We start from the raw sequence: 21,012 nt of genomic DNA on the forward strand, positions 1-21,012 counted from the left end.
TTGCAGTCTGTTTTGCCAAATTCGAAGCCAAAAGCCTCCAAATTGGCATTCAAACCCAAAAAATGCATATGTACTTAAGAGTTTTAACTTTGAATGATTAAATTAAGATTTGAGGCTGATTAGTTATTGTTATTTGAAGGTACAAGAGACTCTCCTGATCGCTCGACAACTCGACCTAGCTCCTCTAAATCCGTTAGACCGCGTGTGCCAGTATTCACTCGTATGACCCGTAAATCTTATGATTTCATAAATTAATTATGTTACCCACTAGTTATATAGTGTTGTTATGAATTAGGTTCGAAAACTGTAACAGAGCGTGGCGAGGCCAGTACTCAATAGATCTACTGTTTGAACCTATTATCGAGGTGTGTTCCCTTTGTACCACTTAATTGTTTTATCCGTTTTGAAATATGGTATCGAAATCTATGGTTTACTGTTTATTGATGTACCGACTTACTGGTGATGGCTTATGTACTATGATTGATATTTGATTATTGGTTTTCACTGGTATATGTTAACAATGATTACAGATTTATGGAAATTATGCTCACTGCATAAATTGTATTTTTGAAATACTGATTTTGGGTTGGATAGAATTACAGAGGTACAGCTATAATCAAGCTGGTAAACCTTATGGACCTAATGTGACTCTTGGGTAGGCTCTCGGGCCCCAAGATGCTCCATTAGGTTGGCTCCCTTTGTTGTGTGCTTAGGGTAAGCCCTACGGATCTAAGGATACAGGTCCCAAAGCCTATCCTTAGATTGGCTTCCTTTTTAATGTGTGCTAAGGTAAGCGCTACGGCCATAGTTCTGGGGAAATGCAAATGGTTTACAGGAGAAGGGTTTAAACTACGAGTTTCAAAAGTTAAACTTCATTATGATTTTATGATGATTTACTGAACTATTACTCATTTATTGTACCTACTATGATTTTATCGTACTGTTGGGACACAATGAGCTCTAACTCACTTTTCAAAATATATTTCCCCTTTCAGATATTGTTGGTTAGACACCCCGTATCAAGCACTTAGAGGATCAACACATCTCTTGTAGTACCTCTGATTGTAATGTTTTTATCTTTCAAGTTGACTTTATTTTGGTAACATGGGCCTTTATTTCGAAGTATTTGTTTTAGTGATGACTATTGTTTTCGCTACTGATATTTGGTTTAAGGTGATCTAAATTTTACGTCATGTTTTAAATTAAATTTTTAACTTTTTATTTTTACATTCATGAGTTGAGTTTTTATAGTATAAATTATTATACTTTTATAAATGTCATTTGTAACATGATTTTAATTATCGAATAACGTTTTTAGAAAAATGTCTTTAAGAATCATGAATGTAATCTGTTAGACTTAATCGAAACGCATAGGCTGAGTCTAGGGGGTTACAGATCAGCTTTTGGAGCTGCCAACTTCTTGGCAGGCTGTTCATTTTGCAAGCAATATGCCCTTCATTTTGTTGATTTTGATATGATAGTTCACTCATATGATAGTTTCAATACAAGTAAAAAACATCTGAGGAGCCAATTGAATTCCAATAAAATGAAAAAGAAAGGAGAAAAATCTAGGCCTTCTCTTTCTCAATAAACAAGTGGTCCAGAACAAAGATTGAAATTATTTTTTGGCCTAGAAGAGGTATTTATTTCTGATTTGCTACTTCGAGTTATAATTGAAAATGGAGGATATAGAATCAAGATAACAATAAGGTTACTTCTGCATGTCTGAATGCGGTTTTCCACATTAATGTGTTAGAGTTGCCCTACAATACAGGATGAGTTACTTATCTCTCACGAAAATATTACTGGTGCATTTAATGTTTGAATTGAACGTAGTGTCTATTTCGGGTTCGAAACTTGAATACCTCATTCTATGTAGTTTGAAAATAGAGTTTTGTGATTTATTGACAAGATTTTTCCAGACCAATCTAGTAAGGCTACCTCCATTCGATTCAATTTCCTTCGAGTTTCATCATAGTCTTAAAATCTATAGGGCCTCACCCTTTTCCTTTTTGCTCAGAACTATTTTTTTCTGTTTCGTGATAATCTCCACAAGTTGAGGGAAGTTTTACGTTAAAAGATGAACAAGTATTATATCATATATTTTAATCAAGGATTATGCTATCAACTAGGATTGCTACTTCTATGTTTCCATGCGCAGATATACACAGGCAAGGGCATAAGCATGCATGTAACCTCTTGGATAATACAATTGCATCAACAAACTTGAACAAAGCTCCATATTTTTCTGATTTATTGCTCCAGGAAAGATGGGTTGTTGAGATCAAGAAAAGCCGGCATGCAGCCCTAGGTATGGGAAGGCCAGGATATTTGAGGTCTGGGATGGCATCAGTGGACATGGTAATTGGTTGATATGCTCTGTGGAGAAACAGAGATGAATTGCTGAACTATCCTGCTAATTTAGTACAGAAAATAAGCAGCGGAGACTGGAGACCAAAGACCAAGAAGTAAAGACTCCACAACGGACTGTGTTTATCTTTAAGCTTCCAAGTTAGTTATCACTTGTTATCATATCCAGAGTCAAGGGAACGGCAGATACGTACAGTATTTACGGTACATGAATACTTTGGTTTCAACCAAAAACTATTTATAGATTTTTGCTGCTGGCTGTAATTGATACTTGTCTGGTGGACCTTTTGTTTCCATGCAGGAGAACATCCATCTGGAATCTTTAATTGCAATCTGTAAACAACCTGTTTGCTTTAACAAGGATGATGTGCACATTTAGACGGTAAATTAATGAAGCAATCATACAGAAACAAGCTTTCTTGTTCCAAACCAACACACTGTAATGATAGTGAGTTACTGATGTTAGTATTGAAAATCTTTCAATTGCATGCTTGCATGAAGCCATGGATCCATTGAGAAGAGATCAAAACTTGTGAGAAAATCCAATAAAGTGGATGCTTCAAATGACCTAAAATAAGCTAGTGGATGCTTCAAAGTCAAACAAAAAATCATAAAATATAGTAATATGAAATCATGAATGTTCCCTCTCATCTCTCCAAAACAAGACCCACCTCAAACACCTCATACAAATTTCTTTTAAAGTATAACTTTAGTGATTAACCCCACCCACCACTCATCATTCATCTACTTTTTCTGTAGATAAAAATTTTAAAATCACAGTCATGAAAGCAACATCCTCTGGATGGAATCTATTTAGGTTACAGAAAAGAAAATGTGTTCATCAAGAAAGGCCTAATTTGGACACTCTAGCCTTTGCATTGAAAGGCTATGTTTAGGCTTTGGTAATGAGAAATGGCAAAAGCCTAGAATCTAGTAGTTTTGTTTCTGCAATTAGAACTTGGGGTTTAACCAAATTTATCACTCCTTCAAATAGATTAAAGTGTCCAACTGATTGCAATGAAACACTAAAGAACTTGAAGTTAGTTGAGTGGATTTTATAATGGAGCCTCATTGTCAAATAAAGCCAAGAAAACAGGGAAGATGGAACATGTCACAAATGTGCCATTGAATTATCAATAAACGCCTTGGCCCACTGTATCATAGCAAGGAGCCATATAATTGCAAATTTGCAATTCAAAATTCAAATAAATAAAACCATAATCCAAAAATTAATAAAAAATATTAGAAAATAAACCTTTGTATCCATTTTGAAGCCGGAAATCACTCTTAATTAATAACAGACGAGAAATTCCTCCCTCTTACTTTCTGCTTTCCATGTTTACTTCCTCTCTCAATCTCCATTTTCATGTAAAGTTTTCTCAAGATCCAGACATAAAGTAAAAACAGAAACCAAATCCCAGAATCTTGTCATCAATTTCTTGTTTTATCTCATTCACTAATCACTATGATCTCTGTTCTCTTCCTGGTGTTTTAGACAAAAACCAGTCTCAAATTCAAAGCATAGCCCACCATGCAATTTTTCATCAACTTGTGACACCAAAAACATTTAATCACCAACAAATTGTATCCTTCTTTTATGCTTCTGGATCAAAAATGGGGAATGCAACATCATCCGTGGCAGCAAAGTTCGCATTTTTCCCGCCGAACCCGCCTTCCTACAACATAATTGTGGACGAAGCAACTGGGAAAATGAAGTTCTCAGATGTTAATTACCAGAGAGATAATGTGGACCTATTGAAGCTGAGAACCAATAAGGGGAATGAGATTGTGGCTATGTATGTGAAGAACCCATCAGCTTCGTTGACAGTGCTATATTCCCATGGAAATGCTGCTGATATTGGTCAGATGTATCATACTTTCACTGAGCTCAGTGTTCATCTGAATGTTAATCTTTTGGGGTCAGTTACAATTTTACGTCAAATGTCCACTTTTTTTCTTCCTTCAGATTAACCCTGAAAAATGAAATGAATAAAAGTTGCAAATTTAGAATCAAGGAGAGAACCATATGATTTTCTATTTTTGTATTGATGCAGATATGATTACTCAGGATATGGACAATCCACTGGAAAGGTATAATCTATTCCTCTCTTATTCATTTCAATGTATGATTTTGCTGGAAAATTAAGGATCAATCTTTCTTGGAACAAGGCAAAGATAAATGAAATATGAACAAAAACAAAATCCCATGTTAATCTTGGTGCTTTTTAACTTCTATATTGATTGAGACTAGAAGGGTCACTGTTCTGGTGATTGTGTACATATATATAGCCAAGTGAGCAGGACACGTATGCAGACATAGAGGCAGCTTACAAATGTTTGGAGATGTATGGAGTAAAACAGGAAGACACAATATTGTATGGACAATCAGTTGGGAGTGGACCTGCTTTAGAATTAGCCATCGGGTTGCCTCGCTTGAGGGGTGTAATTCTGCACAGTCCAATCTTGTCTGGTCTTCGTGTCATGTATCCGGTCAAGCGTACATTATGGTTTGACATTTACAAGGTTCGTTTGTTTTTTGCCTGCTTCAATCTCTATTCGCCAAGAACGTTTACCATTTCAACATGTCACAATAATTCTCATCTTTTCTGATTTTATTGCAGAACATTGATAAAATCCCTCTAGTTGACTGCCCTGTTCTGGTGATTCATGTGAGTCCTTTTTTTCATCCGAAAGATTCATTTTCGAAAAAGAAATGTGATGCCAAGTTTTCAATTTGATCAGTTGATGTTATAAGGATACCTGGGTTATTATTAATTAACAATGTCTTGCAGGGAACTGAAGATGAAGTGGTGAACGTTTCTCATGGGAAGCAACTCTGGGAACTATGTAAAGAGAAGTATGAGCCATTGTGGCTCAAAGGTGGGAACCATTGTAATTTGGAACTTTACCCTGAGTACCTAAGGCACCTTAAGAAGTTCATATCAGCCATCGAGAAACTTCAACATCCACGCAACGGATTGGACCTGAAACCCAATGATCAGTCCCACCAAGCTCTGAACAATGCCGACCGAAACAAGGAGAAATCCAGGCCAAGCACTGACTATAGAGACAACAGTAGGCCAAGTTTTGGGCATAGAGAAAAATCCAGGCTCAGCACAGACAGTAGAGAAAAAGCAAGAGCCAGCATTGACAAAAAAGAGAGATCGAGAAGGAGCATGGATCGCCATACGAAAGCTAGGAACATCACAGATCATCCAGAGAGAGCAAGAAATAGTTTTGACAGGTTAGAAATACTTACCTATATATATATATATATATATATATGAACTCTAAAATGCACATTTTTTCAATTACTTTGGTCTTTGCATTATCTTAACTGTTGGAACTTGTAATGGCAGACTGGGAGAAATGGTACGATCTGTCGGATTGTGCAATGTTGATTGTTTGAAGCAGACAACTGCTGAGGTTTGAGTTGTTAAAGATTCTGTTCAGTTCATCAGTTGCAGCAGTCTGGGATGTTTTCTGTAACATCCTCATCAGATGGTTTCATTTTCCTTTTTATCGTTCGGTTAGTGAATTTCTTTGTCGGATTTAATTCAAAATGAGAAGAATGTGACTGAAGATGGTAGATTTTTTATGCATTTTGGAGTTTGTAATCAGTAAATGAGCGTCAAGGCTGTTCTTGATCTGCAACTCTCTCTGTGCACAGTTGCTTCACTTGTATAGTGTTGAGTGCTGTAAATTATTCATTTTACGGATTAGGTCGGAAATGTTATCATCGGAACCTGATGACGAGAAATGCCAAGTGTTGAATATTTTCAAAAGAAAAGTTGCATATATGTTTGGTGTTGACAAAGACCTCCATTGTGGTGCATTTACTGACACTTTGTCTGTAATATTTCATTTTTAATACCCGTTGACTAATATTTCCTGAAGTAGCATCCTTTTAGCTGACGTGGCGCAAAGACGTATCTCCGGGGACACGCTTTCCCGAGATTCTGATGACTTGGATGTCACGTGTGGAAGGCGCACCTCCAGAGATGCGCCTTCCATTAAATGTCATAAATGCCCCCATCCGTTTTTCCCCAACTACCCCTCCCTATATAAACCCCCTCAACCCTCTCTCATTCTTCACAACAAAATCATCTTCTCCTCTCTTATATAACTCAAATTCTCCAACAAATTAAAAGTAAGACTAAATTGATAAAATATGTAACTATTTAAGATTAAATGTGTAATTATACTAATTTTATTAACTTTTGCATCAATATTTTCTTTAAATATTGATAACAAATGATTAAATTGATAACATTTAAATAATTAATTGATAAAATTAATAGATCAATAATAAAAAAATAATAGATATATAATAATACGTGTAATATTATAATTGCATACATTTAAAAATATATTTGATAATTCTTAAATTATAATCGAAACACTTTACATAACATATTAATTATTTATAATAATAATAAAAATAAAATCTTTATTATTAAAAGAAATACCAACGTGACATCTGACTCAGCAGAACCCATATGGAAGGCGCGTTCTCGGAGATGCGCCTTCCACATGTGACATCCGAGTCATCAGAATCATGTGAAAGCGCGTCCCCGAGGATGCGTCTTTACGCTACGTCAGTCGAAAGAGTGTTATTTCAAAAAAATATTAGTCAATGGATATTAAAAAGGAAATATTACAGATAAAAGATGTCAGTTAAGTAAAAGCGCCTTCCATTGTTGATAACAAAAAAAAACAGTATACAACTAAACCCCAAGGTAGACGACAAGCCATATCAATATATATCATCAACTAAACCTCAAGGTAGACGATAAGACATATCAATATATATCATCAACTAAACCCTGAAGACAATGCTTACTGTCAGTAGGCAATCAACCTCACAACAATATCCAAATAATAAGGTTTAGAGTATGGATTTAAATAACAACCCGTTATTAGAGTATCAACCATTATATAACGATAGTGGTGTCCTCCGAAACTGTTATTGAATAATCGCAATGATTATAATAACACTTTTTATATTCGTATTTGTAATAAACACAACTAGAAAGATAATCACAATCAAAATTTAAATTCATGATTTAGAGGTTAAATTATTGTTATTTGTTTGTTTAAAACAGTGGGTTTGCCTTTTTCCCTTTGTATAGTATTTACTTTTTATTTTGGGAAGTTAAAATTAATTTTATTTAGGTATAATGATAAGAAAATATCTTTAATTTTAATTAAATAGTGATTTTGATTTTAATTTTAAGGATTTTTAATATTTTATTTAGAACAAAAAAATTCTAAAAGTTTTTATATGGATAGAAATTATTAGTTAATAAATTATCAACATTTTTAAATAAAAATCTTTTTGCCTTAAATGAAAGGCTTAATACCCAAATAAGTGTCTAAATTATGCCTTTTGTACTAAATAAGTGCTTACGTTTTTTTTAACTCATTTAGATGTTTAACGTTACAAATGTTGCTTTTTAAATATTTGGACCGTTAATACCGGTAGTTTTAATCGTTAAATGACATGTGTCACGATAATTTTAAAAATTCTATTTTTAAAAATAATTTAATATATATAAATATATATATATATATATATATATATAACCCAAAATTTTCAAAAATCTTAAAAGCTTCCACTACTAAACTTTAAAATCTTTAAATCTAATCCCCTTCTTTTTGCCTTAAATGAAAGGCTTAATACCTAAATAAATGTCTAAATTATGCCTTTTGTGCTAAATAAGTGTTTACGTTTTTTTAACCCATCTAGATGTCTAACGTTACAAATGTTATTCTTTTAAATGCTCGGACCGTTAACACCGTTAGTTTTGACTGTTAAATGACATGTGTCACGATAATTTTAAAAATTATATTTTTAAAAATAACTCAATATATATATACATATATATATATATATATATATGAGAAAATAACCTCAGTGACCAAAAATGCCTTATAATATACGATTTTAACCAACTTTTTTTGGATTTGCCAAAATGACCAACAAAATCGCAATGCGAAATAAAAATCGCAACGCGATCTCCAGAATCGCAAATCAGTTCCCAGAATCGCAACGCGATTATGAAGAATCGCAATGCGATAGTACAAATTCTCATTGCGATTTTCCAGAATCGCAACGCGAATATGAAAATCGTAACGCGAACATATAAATGGCAACGCGATTCTGACTATCGCAATGAGTATCCGTAAAATCACAACGCGTATCCGTAAATCGCAACGACAATACGTAAAATCGCAACGACAATACGTAAATCGCAACGCGTATCTGTAAATCGCAACGAGAATACGTAAATCGCAATGCGTATCCGTAAATCGCAATGCGAATATGTAAATCGCAACGCGATTTTTAAAGCGCCATTATAATCGCTACGCGTATTTTATTTTCAAATTCCAAACACGAATATTAATTATCGGAACACTGAACCGTCCACAGTATATCCCGTAATCGTAACTCATAACCTAAAACCTAAAAAAAAATCACAACTCAGTCTCATCTCCATCTCTCACTCTCTACGGCAAAATCCGTCCCCATCTCCGAAGATTTCCGTCCCCATCTCCGGCGAAATCCCTCACAACCATTCACGGTCAGAAATCCCTCACAATCATTCAGAAATGGAAAATCAACCTCTGAAGGTTAGTTTTTTTAATTATTTTTATTTTAAAATTTTTGCATTATTTTAGGTTTTTCATATTGAAATTGATGATAAGTTTACTGGTAATTTCAATAATAGATTAACCATTTCACTTAGATTTCATATTAAATTCATTTGATTGCTGCAAATACTGCTAAACTGTTTAGTCTTTAACCCTGTGAAGTTAGTATTTGCCTTTGTTTTTGTCTTTTGTTGAAGTAATGCAATCCATTAAAGTTTCAATTTGCAGAAGAATAATAGTTTATAAACTTAAAATCGCAACATGAAAATGAAAATCACAACACAAAAATGACTATCGCAACGAGAGAAATGAAAATCGCAAAGCGAAATGAAAATCGCAACGCGAAACCAAAATCGCATTGCGATTTTAATTTCGCGTTGCGATAGTCATTTACGCGTTGCGATTTTCATTCTCTCGTTGCGATTTTTATTTCAACCAAAAGACAAAACAGTGTTGCAAATTTTAGTTTCAAGAATAAACTACTACTCTTTATGTTTATTGTTTTTGGTATATCTTCACAGTGTAGTTTTTGGTATATCTAAGTTGGTATGTTTATTGTTTTTGTAGAAATTTTTTTCGGCTTCATTGACATTAAGGAATATAGTTAGCCTAGCCACTACAATTACTTCCAAGCTTTCACCTGCACAAAGAAAATTGTTTGAGGAAACCTGCTTCGGGCCATGGCTGAGAGTACAACATTCGGGTGGAGATGCTAATTTGACCCATTTGTGGCTTCAGACCATGACTAGCGATCTACCCGACAATATACAACGTGGTGAGGAAGAGATATGGTTTCATTTTCCACCGGCGTATACTTGTTTTGGGCGGAAGGAGTTCTGCTTAATCACTGGTCTACGATTCGGACACGATGATGTAGGCCGGTACACTCGTCATATCACCCGCCCATCATGGTTATCCCGGGTTTTTCCTGATGAGTCAATAGAGAAGCCGAACTTACACGTCGAAGACCTGAAGAAATTGTTTAATAAGAAAGATGGTTTTACTCGGATGAATGACGTCGATGTTGTCCGAGTATGCCTTCTAGTACTTGTGTATGCCGGCTTTTTAGGCAGAGAGGCCAGGCAACCTATTCCTCAGGAGCTAATATTATTAGTAGAGGACCTAAATGCATGGAATCTGTTTCCGTGGGGTTCGTATATATGGAAAGCTACCTGGACTAAGTTGTCGTCTGCCTTTGATGACCGCAAAAGTTTGCGTGGCGATGGGTCGAAATATACTTTGTCAGGCTTTGTTTGGGCCTTTAAGGTAAGAATTTCTATATAATGTTTTCAAAATTATAATTAATTATTTAACAATTACTAATGTTTGTTATTATATTGTTTGTAGATTTGGATATTCGAGGCTTTCCCCAGCATGCAGACATATGCATTAAAAACTTCAAATGATATTCCTAGGGCTATTTCCTGGAAGAGGAAACGTCTATTGGATTGGGAAGACTTAATACCATATGCGACAATAAATAATGTAAGTTAACACAAATACTATCATATATAAACAAGTTATTAATAGTAGATGTTTAACTTTGTTTGAGTTTTTATATTTTTAGGAGGCCAACACTCCATTACAGAGACTGACACCCACGGATGCTGAGCTTGCCACTGATTGGTGGCAAGCTAGTCAGCGTTTTTTTGATGGCACGAATGATGAGCAGCCTCCACTTCCTCTACTTCGAGAGCCATCACCTCACCTAGAGCCATCACCCGATCGACCCGACTATACACCTCTACAACGAGAGCCATCACCTATCCCGTCACATCATCGAGCCTCTTCTCCACCATCACCTCATGATAGGCGACCGGCAAAGATGCCACGACTTCTATCTCCATGTTCTCCACCTCCACCTCCACGGGATGAGTGAAGGGAGTTACGTGATGAGGTCAATGCCTTGCGTGAGGAGATCGGTACTCTATGCGATAACGATGGTGCATGGCGTGTGGAGGTGTCTACATTACGTAGTGAGGTTGCCGCTCTACGTGAGATGGTAGTATCGTTACAGAATGAGGTTCATACTCTATGCAACGAGGTAAGTTTAAGATTTTCCATATTTAACTTGATGATAAATTTACTCGTAATTTCACTTAGATTAACCATTTCACTTAGATTGCTTAGTAAATTTATTCGGTTGCTGCCAATACTGCTAAACTGTTTATTCTTTAACACTGTGAAGTTAGTATTTGTCTTTTGTTTTGTCCTTTGGTTGAAGTAAATTTATTCGGTTGCTGCCAATTCTGCTAAACTGTGTATTCTTTAACACTGTGAAGTTAGTATTTGTCTTTGTTTTGTCTTTTGGTTGAAAGTAAATTTGTTCGGTTGCTGCCAATTCTGATAAACTGTGTATTCTTTAACACTGTGAAGTTATTATTTGTCTTTGTTTTGTCTTTTGGTTGAAAGTAAATTTGTTCGGTTACTGCCAATTCTGCTAAACTTGTATTCTTTAATACTCTGAAGTTAGTATTTGTCTTTGTTTTGTCTTTTGGTTGAAGTAATGCAATCCATTCAAGTTTCAATTTACAGAAGAAGAAATAGTTTACTTTCGCAACACGAAACTTAAAATCACAACGTGAAAAATGACTATCGCAACGCGAAATGAAATTCGCAACGAGAGAATCACAACGCGAAACCAAAATCGCAACGCAAAAATATAATCGCATTGCGATTTTCATTTCTCATTACGATTCTCTCGTTGCGATTTTCATTTCGCGTTGCGATTCTCTCGTTGCGATTTTCATTTCGCGTTGCGATAGTCATTTTTCACGTTGCGATTTTAAGTTCCAGAAACTATTCTTCTTCTGCAAATTGAAACTTGAATGAATTGCATTACTTCAACCAATAGACAAAGACAAATACTAACTTGACAATGTTGCAACTTTGAAATATATTTGTCTTTGTTATCTGATGCATTTTGTGAACTATGATAGAATAATGACTTGGGTGAATACAATGCAAGTTTGAAACATATTTGTCTTTGTTTTCACTGTTTAAATATCATGTCTGTTTATTTACTGATTTTTGTATTTAATTATTTAGCGGCCCGATAAGGTGGATGCTTTACGTCGGGTTTTTCTTCCACGACGGAGTTCACGCATCAGACGGCGTGTACGTGCTATTAAAGTATCCGTACACCCCAATAGTGCGAAGACACCGCAAGAAGAAGCCCGACTCGCCTGTCATCCCTCAAGATTCCACTCCTATCGTTGAAGAGGCCCCTATCATTCCTCGAGAGTCCCCTCCCACCGTTCAAGAGGCCACTGTCATCGTTGAAGAGGTCCCTCCCACCATTCAAGAGCCCTATTCACATGGCGTCATATGTAAGATTCTTGAGAAACCCTCTGACGTGTCAGACATGATGGATGAGAGTTGGCTCTCGTATGAGTTACCGGCCAGTACCATTCTGATATCTGAAGTGGAGAGGAGACAACTACCGGACACAATTCTGGATAACACCCTTTGGGCTAAGACTGCAGTTGATTTTTATCTACATGAGCGGAGCCAGGGGTGTTTCACTGACATATGCAAGCTCAACGATGATATCTATTTGTTGCTTGATCGGTCTTGGTGGGCCGTATTATTAGGGGTCGAAGATAATGGCTATTTCGATGGAGGGGTAAGTCTTATATTTTTCTTATATTTCAATTTGATTATTTTTTTTTGTAAAACAGCATATCGATGCGTGGGTGTCACGTCTTCTAATAAATAGGAAACTTAAGAAAAATAAAAGAAATACACGATATACAATTATGCTGACGTCTTTTAACGCCATTCACTTGAAGAATCAACGAGATGAATCATTTGCGTTGGGCAATGGACAAGCTAAACTTTATCCTGCATGGTGGGAGGTCGATAAGGTTAGTATTTATTTTAGATTGAGTTTAAAGGTATTCATAAATAAGTGCGCAAATGAATGAATTATTACTTATGATTGCAGGTGTTTATCCCTGTTTTGGAAAGTAAACATTGGCTTCTCGTCGAGCTTCAGCTCCCATCCCTTGAGGCAATAGTATATGACAGCATGATAAATTACATATCATTGGCTGATTTAAGAGATATTATTAAGGGATGGAGCTCTCATTTGGCTAAATTCTTGGATGCGATAAATTATTGGACTCGTTCTGGAAACAAGAAGCCAAAGAAGCTCAATATTACAGTTAGCAGAGACGAGACCGTACCACAATAAACGAAGGAAGCCAGAGGGGATTGTGGTCCTCTTGTATGCATGTGCTTGGAGCGTTTGACGACAGGAAGTACACATTTTCTACCTCCCACCGATAGAGATAGAGGTGCAGTAGGGTTGTGGTTTCGATATTTTATAGCTAGAGCGATATATGCGAGACGCTGCCTACCTGCATCCGCGTTATGAAAGTGTCCATAAATAATTGGTAAGTTTATAGGCTTTTGGTTTGAAAATGTTTGGTTAAGTACCTAGAATTCAATAATTTGTTGTTTGTAGGTTTTAGATGTGTAGAAAGTGTTGTTTGAGCAAATGTTTGGTTTCTACAGGTTAATCTCAGAAGTGAGCTGCGTGAAAATGATGTATGGCTGCAAAAGTTGATTCAATAGTAGATGAGGAAATAAGAATTATTGCTTATTTTTTGATTGTTTAATTGATTTGTAAAAGATGATTTGTAAATGTTGATTTGTTTAATTGATGTGAACATAATTCTTATTTGTGCTTGTTTAATTGATTGAAATGTAATGGTTGATTTTGTTGATTTCAATCTGCATTATGTTGAAGGCAAAAATGACTATCGCAATGTGAAATGAAAATCGCAACGAGAGAATCGCAATGCGAAATTAAAATCGCAACGACAAAATCGCAACGCGAAACTAAATTCACGTTGCGATTTTCATTTCGCATTGCGATTCCCTCTTTGCAATTTTCATTTCGCATTGCGATTCTCTCGTTGCGATTTTCATTTCGCATTGCGATAGTCATTTCCGCGTTGCGATTTTCACGTTGCGATTTTCATTTCGCATTGCGATTCTCTCGTTGCGATAGTAATTTCCGCATTGCGATAGACATTAAGATGATTGCGAACGTCATTTCCGTGTTGCGATAGTCAAATGAATGCCTAATAAGTGATAACAACTGAACAGATCATAGCAATTTTCAAACTCAAGTTACTAATACATGCCTAACTGAAAATGTTAAAAGTTCACATATAAAATCCACATAATACAACGTTTGCATTTAAAAATTACCTAAGTTAACAGTCCCAAAAGGTGAAGCCGGTTGTGATTGGGATTTTAAAGATGATTGCGATTTTGATTGCCTTTTGCTTGACACCATATGAGCTTTGGATTTTTATGAGGATCCATATTTTGGTAGAGGAAAAGATGATTGTGATGGCACTGGTGATCCACATGTCAACCTTGTATGACCACTTTCCTTGCACCGACTACATGTCGATCTCTTCTTCTCTTCACCCTTAGACGGTATAAGATCGTGACATTTTGGTCGGTCAGGTAGCCTTCTGTCCATGGCTGGTAGCAATCCATAGCGTATGCGCTTGAATCATCTTGGTTTAGATGAAGAGAAACTTTTATAACATGGCCACATGGATAACCAGATGTTTTCCATTTCATACAACTACACGTCTTTGCATTTAGATCGACAAGCCCATTTAAGTTATTATACAGTACTTCAAACAAAGTGTTTGAACATGGTTCAACTCTCCATGACATTGACTTCACAACACGTTTCGTTATCTTTTTTTCTGTCCATGGTGTAACACGATGTTCCAAAGTTCCTGTAAATTTAAATTAAAAATACTTAGTAAAATATATGATAACTTACGAATTTAAAGAAATAATACTTGCATGGTTTCTTTTCTTGTAGTACCATTGTTGAATAGAGGCTCGAAAAAACTCCATTAACATAATAATGGGTAATTTTCGGGAATGACGACTTAGAGCGTTGATTGATTCTGCACTATTAGACGTCATGAAACCATATCTTGCTCCAAGTTGATGTACTCTTGACCATCTTTCAAACCCGACATCTTCTAGTGTTTGAGCACACTGAGGCAAAACACGTCTTAAACAGTTTATATGCTTATTAAAATCCACTTCCCGATAAGCTTTTACAGCCTTCCAGTATGTCCATTTGTATTTTTTATACCAACAGACCTTGATTTTAGATTTCTATACAAATGAACACCACAAAGTCCATGAAAAACATCTGAGAAACACCTTCTAACAGCGTTGTCAATTGAGTTTGCCCTATCGGATATGATTATCAGATTGCTAATAGGACCTATGCAATCCCTAAGATGCCCCATAAACCATGTCCATGAATAAGAGGTTTCAGATTTGCCAACCCCGTAAGCTATTGGCAGTATCCCATTGTTAGCATCTATGGCTACTGCTAATAAGTTTACTCCAAGGTATCGACCTTTTAAATGTGCTTCGTCAACTATAATAACTGGGCGCATGCAATTAATAAACGAACGAATCTACAAAATCATATACACAAGAAATATAATCATTTAAATGTGAAATGCATGTAACTAACAAAAATGAGTCAACAAAATTATATTGATTTACTAACCGCAACACCAATGGCGATAAACAGCAACTCAAAGCGTCCATCTCTATCTGTTTTGATATGAGTTACCGACCCAGGATTTATCAGCTTTAAATTGTGACAATAAGCCGGCAGTTGGGCAAACGATGCTTCTGGCGACCCCCTCAACAATTCCAAGGCATAACATTTGGCTCTCCAAGCTTGAGAATATGAGATACTAATCTTGAACCGAGCATTCATGTCAGTCATAATTTCATGTCCCCGATATACCCTACCATTCAAAAACATTAACTCAGCCAGAAAACCACCCAACACCTTTTTGTTTGCCTGCTATGGTGAGGAAAAACTTGGGTTCTTGAACATGTATGTTTATCAATAAAAGTCCTAACTTGAAACATTTCGCAATCTTTTATCCTCTTTGCAATCATACGCCACATACAGTTTTTGTCAATCATACACCTTGTTTCGAAACGATCTTTGCTTGATTTGTTAACTTTTAGTTGATAGCCATCTTCCACACATTTCGTATACAAAGCTATCTTCAAGTCTTCTTTTATATCAAAACAATCATCTTTCTTGATACGAATAATTTTTGTGTAACAATCAACTGCTATCTTTACCAACTCTTCTTCCGGTATCTGAAGTAATTCTGGTATATTCCAGTTATACTCCCATGGCATTTTCTTCGGGGACTTTTCTTTGGGGATTTCTTCTTCAGTGTTATATGAATTACAGAATGGATGTTCAACATGTTCATTTACAGTTGTAACTTCCTCCTCATTATCATCAACAACATCTTCCTCGGCAACGGCTGTTTCATCATCAAAATTCGGGTATTGACCAATATCAAAATCATTACACGCAGAGTCTGTTTCTTCTTCTGAAAAATCATCAAAATCTGAGTATTGACCAAGATCAAAGTCCGGGTATTGACCAAGATCAAATTTTGAATACTGACTAGTACTCACAATTTTTTCTGTTGGCACATCATTGTCTAACTGGTCAATACGAAAACCAAAATTTGGTGCTGAAAGTTGATTGGGATTTAGATTAGGGAAAGGTTGTGGGTTTTGAGATTGTGTTTGGTATTGGAAATGTGGTGAAACAATATTTGCTTGGTGATGAAATTGTGGTGGAACCATTAAATTTTGAGCACCATAAACTGGGGTTGAAAAACTTAGTTGATTACTACCCGCTACTGACCCAACTTCACTACTTCTAGGTTCAACAACATACAATGTAACATCATCACTTGAAACACTAATGTAAGCAATGAATCGTTCAACATCTTCATTGTCGGTTAACAAATAAACTTTACCATTTCTCTGATAAGATAGCCTAAATCCACTTAGGGCTCTAAATTCAATTTATTTGCAACACGTAACATTAGAGTTTCATAAGTTAACTTTTTTAATGACAGTTTTAGTTGAAGATTCATGGGTAAAGGCATATATTGTAAAACACCATGAACATTCTCCCATGACCCTTCAAAACACAAATCTATCCAAACATGATCAACATTAGATGATTTCATTATTGTAAATTAATTTACTAAACAAACGAGCTGCGAAACTAAAACCTGTTGCCGGATGGGGAAGGATGTCGTTGGATATAGGAACGGATGTCGTCGGAGAGAGTGATAGATGGAGATGGAATGAGTTGCGATTTAGGGATTTAGGTTATGAGTTGCTGCTGCTGCGTAGTTATATACCCAAAACATTTGTGTTGCGAAATTAAAACCTGTTGCGAATTCAGAAATCGAGTTGCGAATTTGAAATTCAGTATTGCGATAGTCAGAATCTCGTTGCGATTTACAGATTCGCATTGCGATTTACGTATTCGCATTGCGATTTACGTATTCGCATTGCGATTTACGGATACGCATTGCGATTTACGTATTCTCGTTGCGATTTACAGATACGCGTTGCGATTTACAGATACGCGTTGCGATTTACGTATTCTCATTGCGATTTACGGATACGCGTTGTGATTTTACGTATTGTCTTTGCGATTTACGGATACGCGTTGCGATTTTACGGATACTCGTTGCGATAGTCAGAATCGCGTTGTGATTTATATGTTCACGTTGCAATTTTCATATTCGCGTTGCGATTCTGGAAAATCGCAATGCGAATTTGTACTATCGCATTGCGATTCTTCATAATCGCGTTGCGATTTTGGGAACTGATTTGCGATTCTGGAGATCGCGTTGCGATTTTTATTTCACATTGCGATTTTGTTGGTCATTTTGGCAAATCCAAAAAAAAGTTGGTTAAAATCGTATATTATAAGGCATTTTTGGTCACTGAGGTTATTTTCTCTCTCTCTATATATATATATATATATAAAGCCCAAAATTTTCAAAAATCATAAAAGCTTCCACTAAACTTTAAAAACTCTAAATCTAATCCCCCTTCATCTCCTACCTCCAGTCCCCTTCGCTCTGCAATTCCCCACCCCACACCCACCCACCTAATGGTCACCATCAGACACCCGTGGTTCTTCTTTTCTCCGTTTTCGATGTTCACGGCCACCGTCGACCACCGCAAACCACCTCCACCTCGAAACCATCCCCATCGTAGACTTGAATTTACCCAGAAATGGTGTCGAACCATTTCCTTTTTCACCATCTTCATTGAAAAAAGAAAGAAAGAGAAAACTCTCAAAATACCATAACTAAAAGTTAAAATAGATGTAGGTTTTGGCTGAAATGAAGATCACCTGAGTATTTTCTCAAATTCTTCATGTAAAAACCCCATAAACAAAACAAGGGAGAGAATATTGCACCCAAGGAAGAACAAGCAATAATGAGAGCTATTAACAGTGTCTTAGACGAATCCATTTTCCTTTTCTCTTCACTTCCAAGTTGAATCCCTCTGTTTTTTTTCAGCAGAACAAACAAGAAATCTCAAGAGATAGAACAGGAAAGCAAAGGGTTGACGCTCGTTTTTTGAAATTTGAAAATTTTCCAAAAAAAAGAAACACACAAATATATGATGAACTGAACCAGAAACAAACAAACAAACAGTTATCTCCATCAAGAAGAAAAGGCAATGGGCAGCTTCACGAGTGCAAAGAACAAGTACCAGAAACAAGCAAAAGAAACATAATAGTAGCAGTTCCAACGGAGTGAAGAGGGGGAGAGGCAGGCCAAGAAAGGATGAGGGTGGGTGGATGATGGTGGTTAGCAGCTTGTCGATTCAATGGAGACGTGAGGGAGGGAGGCTGGGTGTTGGGTGGGGAATTGCAGAGGGAAGGGAACTGGAGGAGGGGATGAAGGGGTGTGGTGGGGGATTAGATTTAGAGTTTTTAAAGTTTTTGGGAGGTTTTTAATATTTTTTTTAAATATATATATTTTTAATATTTTGATTGTTCACAGTCTATACAGCCATAAAGAAGTGCTCTTGACAGAGCTTGTAAGGTTAGCATATTTTCTTAAATGAAGACTTGGTTTTTGATTGAAATGTTGGTTTCATAGACTTTGACTCATGGCTTTAGCCTAGAGAATAGGCAATTGACAAAGTTATATTTTGTGCTCCAGTAATGCGAGTGATGATTTAGATAAGCTTAGATTCTTGGGTGTGACTGAGCCCTCTCTGCTCGTAGATTCTGGAGAACTAGAGATTCGCATCAAACCTGATCCAGATAATGGGACTGTCACTATAACGTATGTTTTTCTATGTCCTCTCTTCCTGGAAAAATTGATATGTAGTGGACTTTATTGGAAAAACGAAATTAATTGTTTTTCAGAGATACGGGTATTGGAATGACAAAAGAATAACTCATTGACTGTCTTGGAACAATTGCTCAAAGTGGTACTTCTAAATTTCTTAAGGTAATATCCTTTGAAATTTGTAAATAACTCTCTTTTTTTGTAAAATAAAGGAAAATTAGTATTTTGGTTGCTTACTTAGAAACATATTATTTGTAGGAAAATAAGGATCTAGGGGCAGACAATGGTTTGATTGGTCAATTTGGTGTTGGATTCTATTCTGCTTTTCTTGTTGCGGAGAAGGTATCGGGCTGTCTGCTTAATTGATAATTTGCATTGTCATCTTCAGCTCCCCAAGGGAAACCTTTTCAGTCGATATTTTTTCTTACGAGGTTTCTAACTGGGTTGCTTGTTTATATTTTCCTTGAGCAGGTTGTGTCCACAAAGAGCCCAAAGTCAGAGGAGCAATATGTTTGGGGAGCTGTTGCTGACAGTAGCTCCTATGTGATCAGGGAGGAAACGGATCAGAAAAGCTTCTACCCCGTGGTACACAGATTACACTAATATTTAAAGGTACTCTATCTGTTCATTATTTTTCCTCCTTTACGTCCTATTTGAATTTATTTGCATTTTTATGTTTAGATATTAAGTGAATATATTAAATAGAATTCTGATTTTAATGTAATGGTTACTTTTACAATTTCCTTAGAATTTCCTGGTTCTTGAAATGTACAATTCTTACAAGTGCCGAATGTCTACAATATTGTTCTCTTGCAGTCAGATGACAAGTGAAGACACTAGTTTTTTCATTTGATTCATTTGATTATTATTATTATTATTATTATTATTATTATTTATTATTAATATTAATATTATATATTATTATTATTTAATAAATAATTACAAAACCCAGAGCCCAATAATCAGGCCCATTTTACAAGCCCAAACCAGATAGAAACCCTAAAACATTTAGGGTTTTAGTTAGGGTTTTCTAACCCTAGCCCCGTGCGACGCCGCCTCAAGGGTTTCCAGCCGCCTCTGAAGCCATTCCAGCTGCCACGCGGCGCCGACACTCCAATACCACGTCACCTTGCCGCTGAAGCCTCCAGAAGCTCCACTTCCAGAACGCCAGCCGCACACGTCTTCACTCTAGGATGAGTCACCACCATAGTTTGGTGACTCATCGAGGTTCGCCCCTTTGTGACCGGTCTGAAGCGAACGTCGTGGTGGCCTATAAAGCCACCATCGAATCTGCAAAAGAAACAGGAGGAGAGCCAGGAGGAGGCAACCAACAACCAGCAAAGAAAGAAGAAAAAAAAATCGTGAACAAACGGACAACAAAAAATAGAAAAAAAAAAGAGATACAGAGAAAGAGCTACACCAACGATCCCAGAAAATACAAACCGAAAGAAGAGAAAAAGAGACTTACCGAGGAAATCGCCGCCGTGAGAGCCTCCACGAGTCATCAGAGAACCGAAACGCCAAAGGTGAAAATCGTAGATCTACGATATATTATGGGATTTTAGGTTAAAATAACCTTATATCGGGCATTAGGACGGTTAGATCTACGCTTTGGGGGGTATTTTGTAAATTCTGGCCACCGTTCACGGTGGCCGGCGGCGGTGGCCGGCGGCGGAGTACGGTGGCTTATGGCTGCCGGTTTCCCTCCGGCGAGGGAAACTAGAGAGAAACTAGAGAGAACTCTGGTTCTCTCATTTTTGAGAGAGAAAGG

The 21,012-nt window shown here is 36.4% G+C and overlaps 1 protein-coding gene and 2 long non-coding RNA genes across 3 annotated transcripts; all 3 read left to right on the forward strand.

Moving 5' to 3' along the window:
• Window positions 1–3,721: 3,721 nt before the first annotated feature.
• LOC120125089 (alpha/beta hydrolase domain-containing protein 17B-like) lies at window positions 3,722–6,102 on the forward strand. Its single transcript, XM_039143580.1, has 6 exons — window positions 3,722–4,289; window positions 4,425–4,461; window positions 4,660–4,893; window positions 4,992–5,039; window positions 5,163–5,614; window positions 5,730–6,102. Exons 1-6 carry the CDS (start codon window positions 3,985–3,987, stop codon window positions 5,800–5,802), a joined length of 1,149 nt encoding a protein of 382 aa, XP_038999511.1. The 5' UTR covers window positions 3,722–3,984; the 3' UTR covers window positions 5,803–6,102.
• A 12,830-nt stretch (window positions 6,103–18,932) lies between these two features.
• On the forward strand, window positions 18,933–19,338 carry LOC120124953. The gene is made up of 3 exons (XR_005516319.1): window positions 18,933–18,989; window positions 19,110–19,235; window positions 19,319–19,338. It is a non-coding gene; the product is annotated as an uncharacterized LOC120124953 (long non-coding RNA).
• A 154-nt stretch (window positions 19,339–19,492) lies between these two features.
• On the forward strand, window positions 19,493–20,070 carry LOC120124955. Its single transcript, XR_005516320.1, has 3 exons — window positions 19,493–19,593; window positions 19,713–19,853; window positions 20,058–20,070. It is a non-coding gene; the product is annotated as an uncharacterized LOC120124955 (long non-coding RNA).
• The last annotated feature ends 942 nt before the right edge of the window (window positions 20,071–21,012 follow it).

Source organism: Hibiscus syriacus, unplaced genomic scaffold (assembly GCF_006381635.1).
Source record: "Hibiscus syriacus cultivar Baekdansim isolate YM2019G1 unplaced genomic scaffold, ASM638163v2 tig00110429_pilon, whole genome shotgun sequence".
Taxonomy (NCBI): Eukaryota; Viridiplantae; Streptophyta; class Magnoliopsida; order Malvales; family Malvaceae; genus Hibiscus; species Hibiscus syriacus.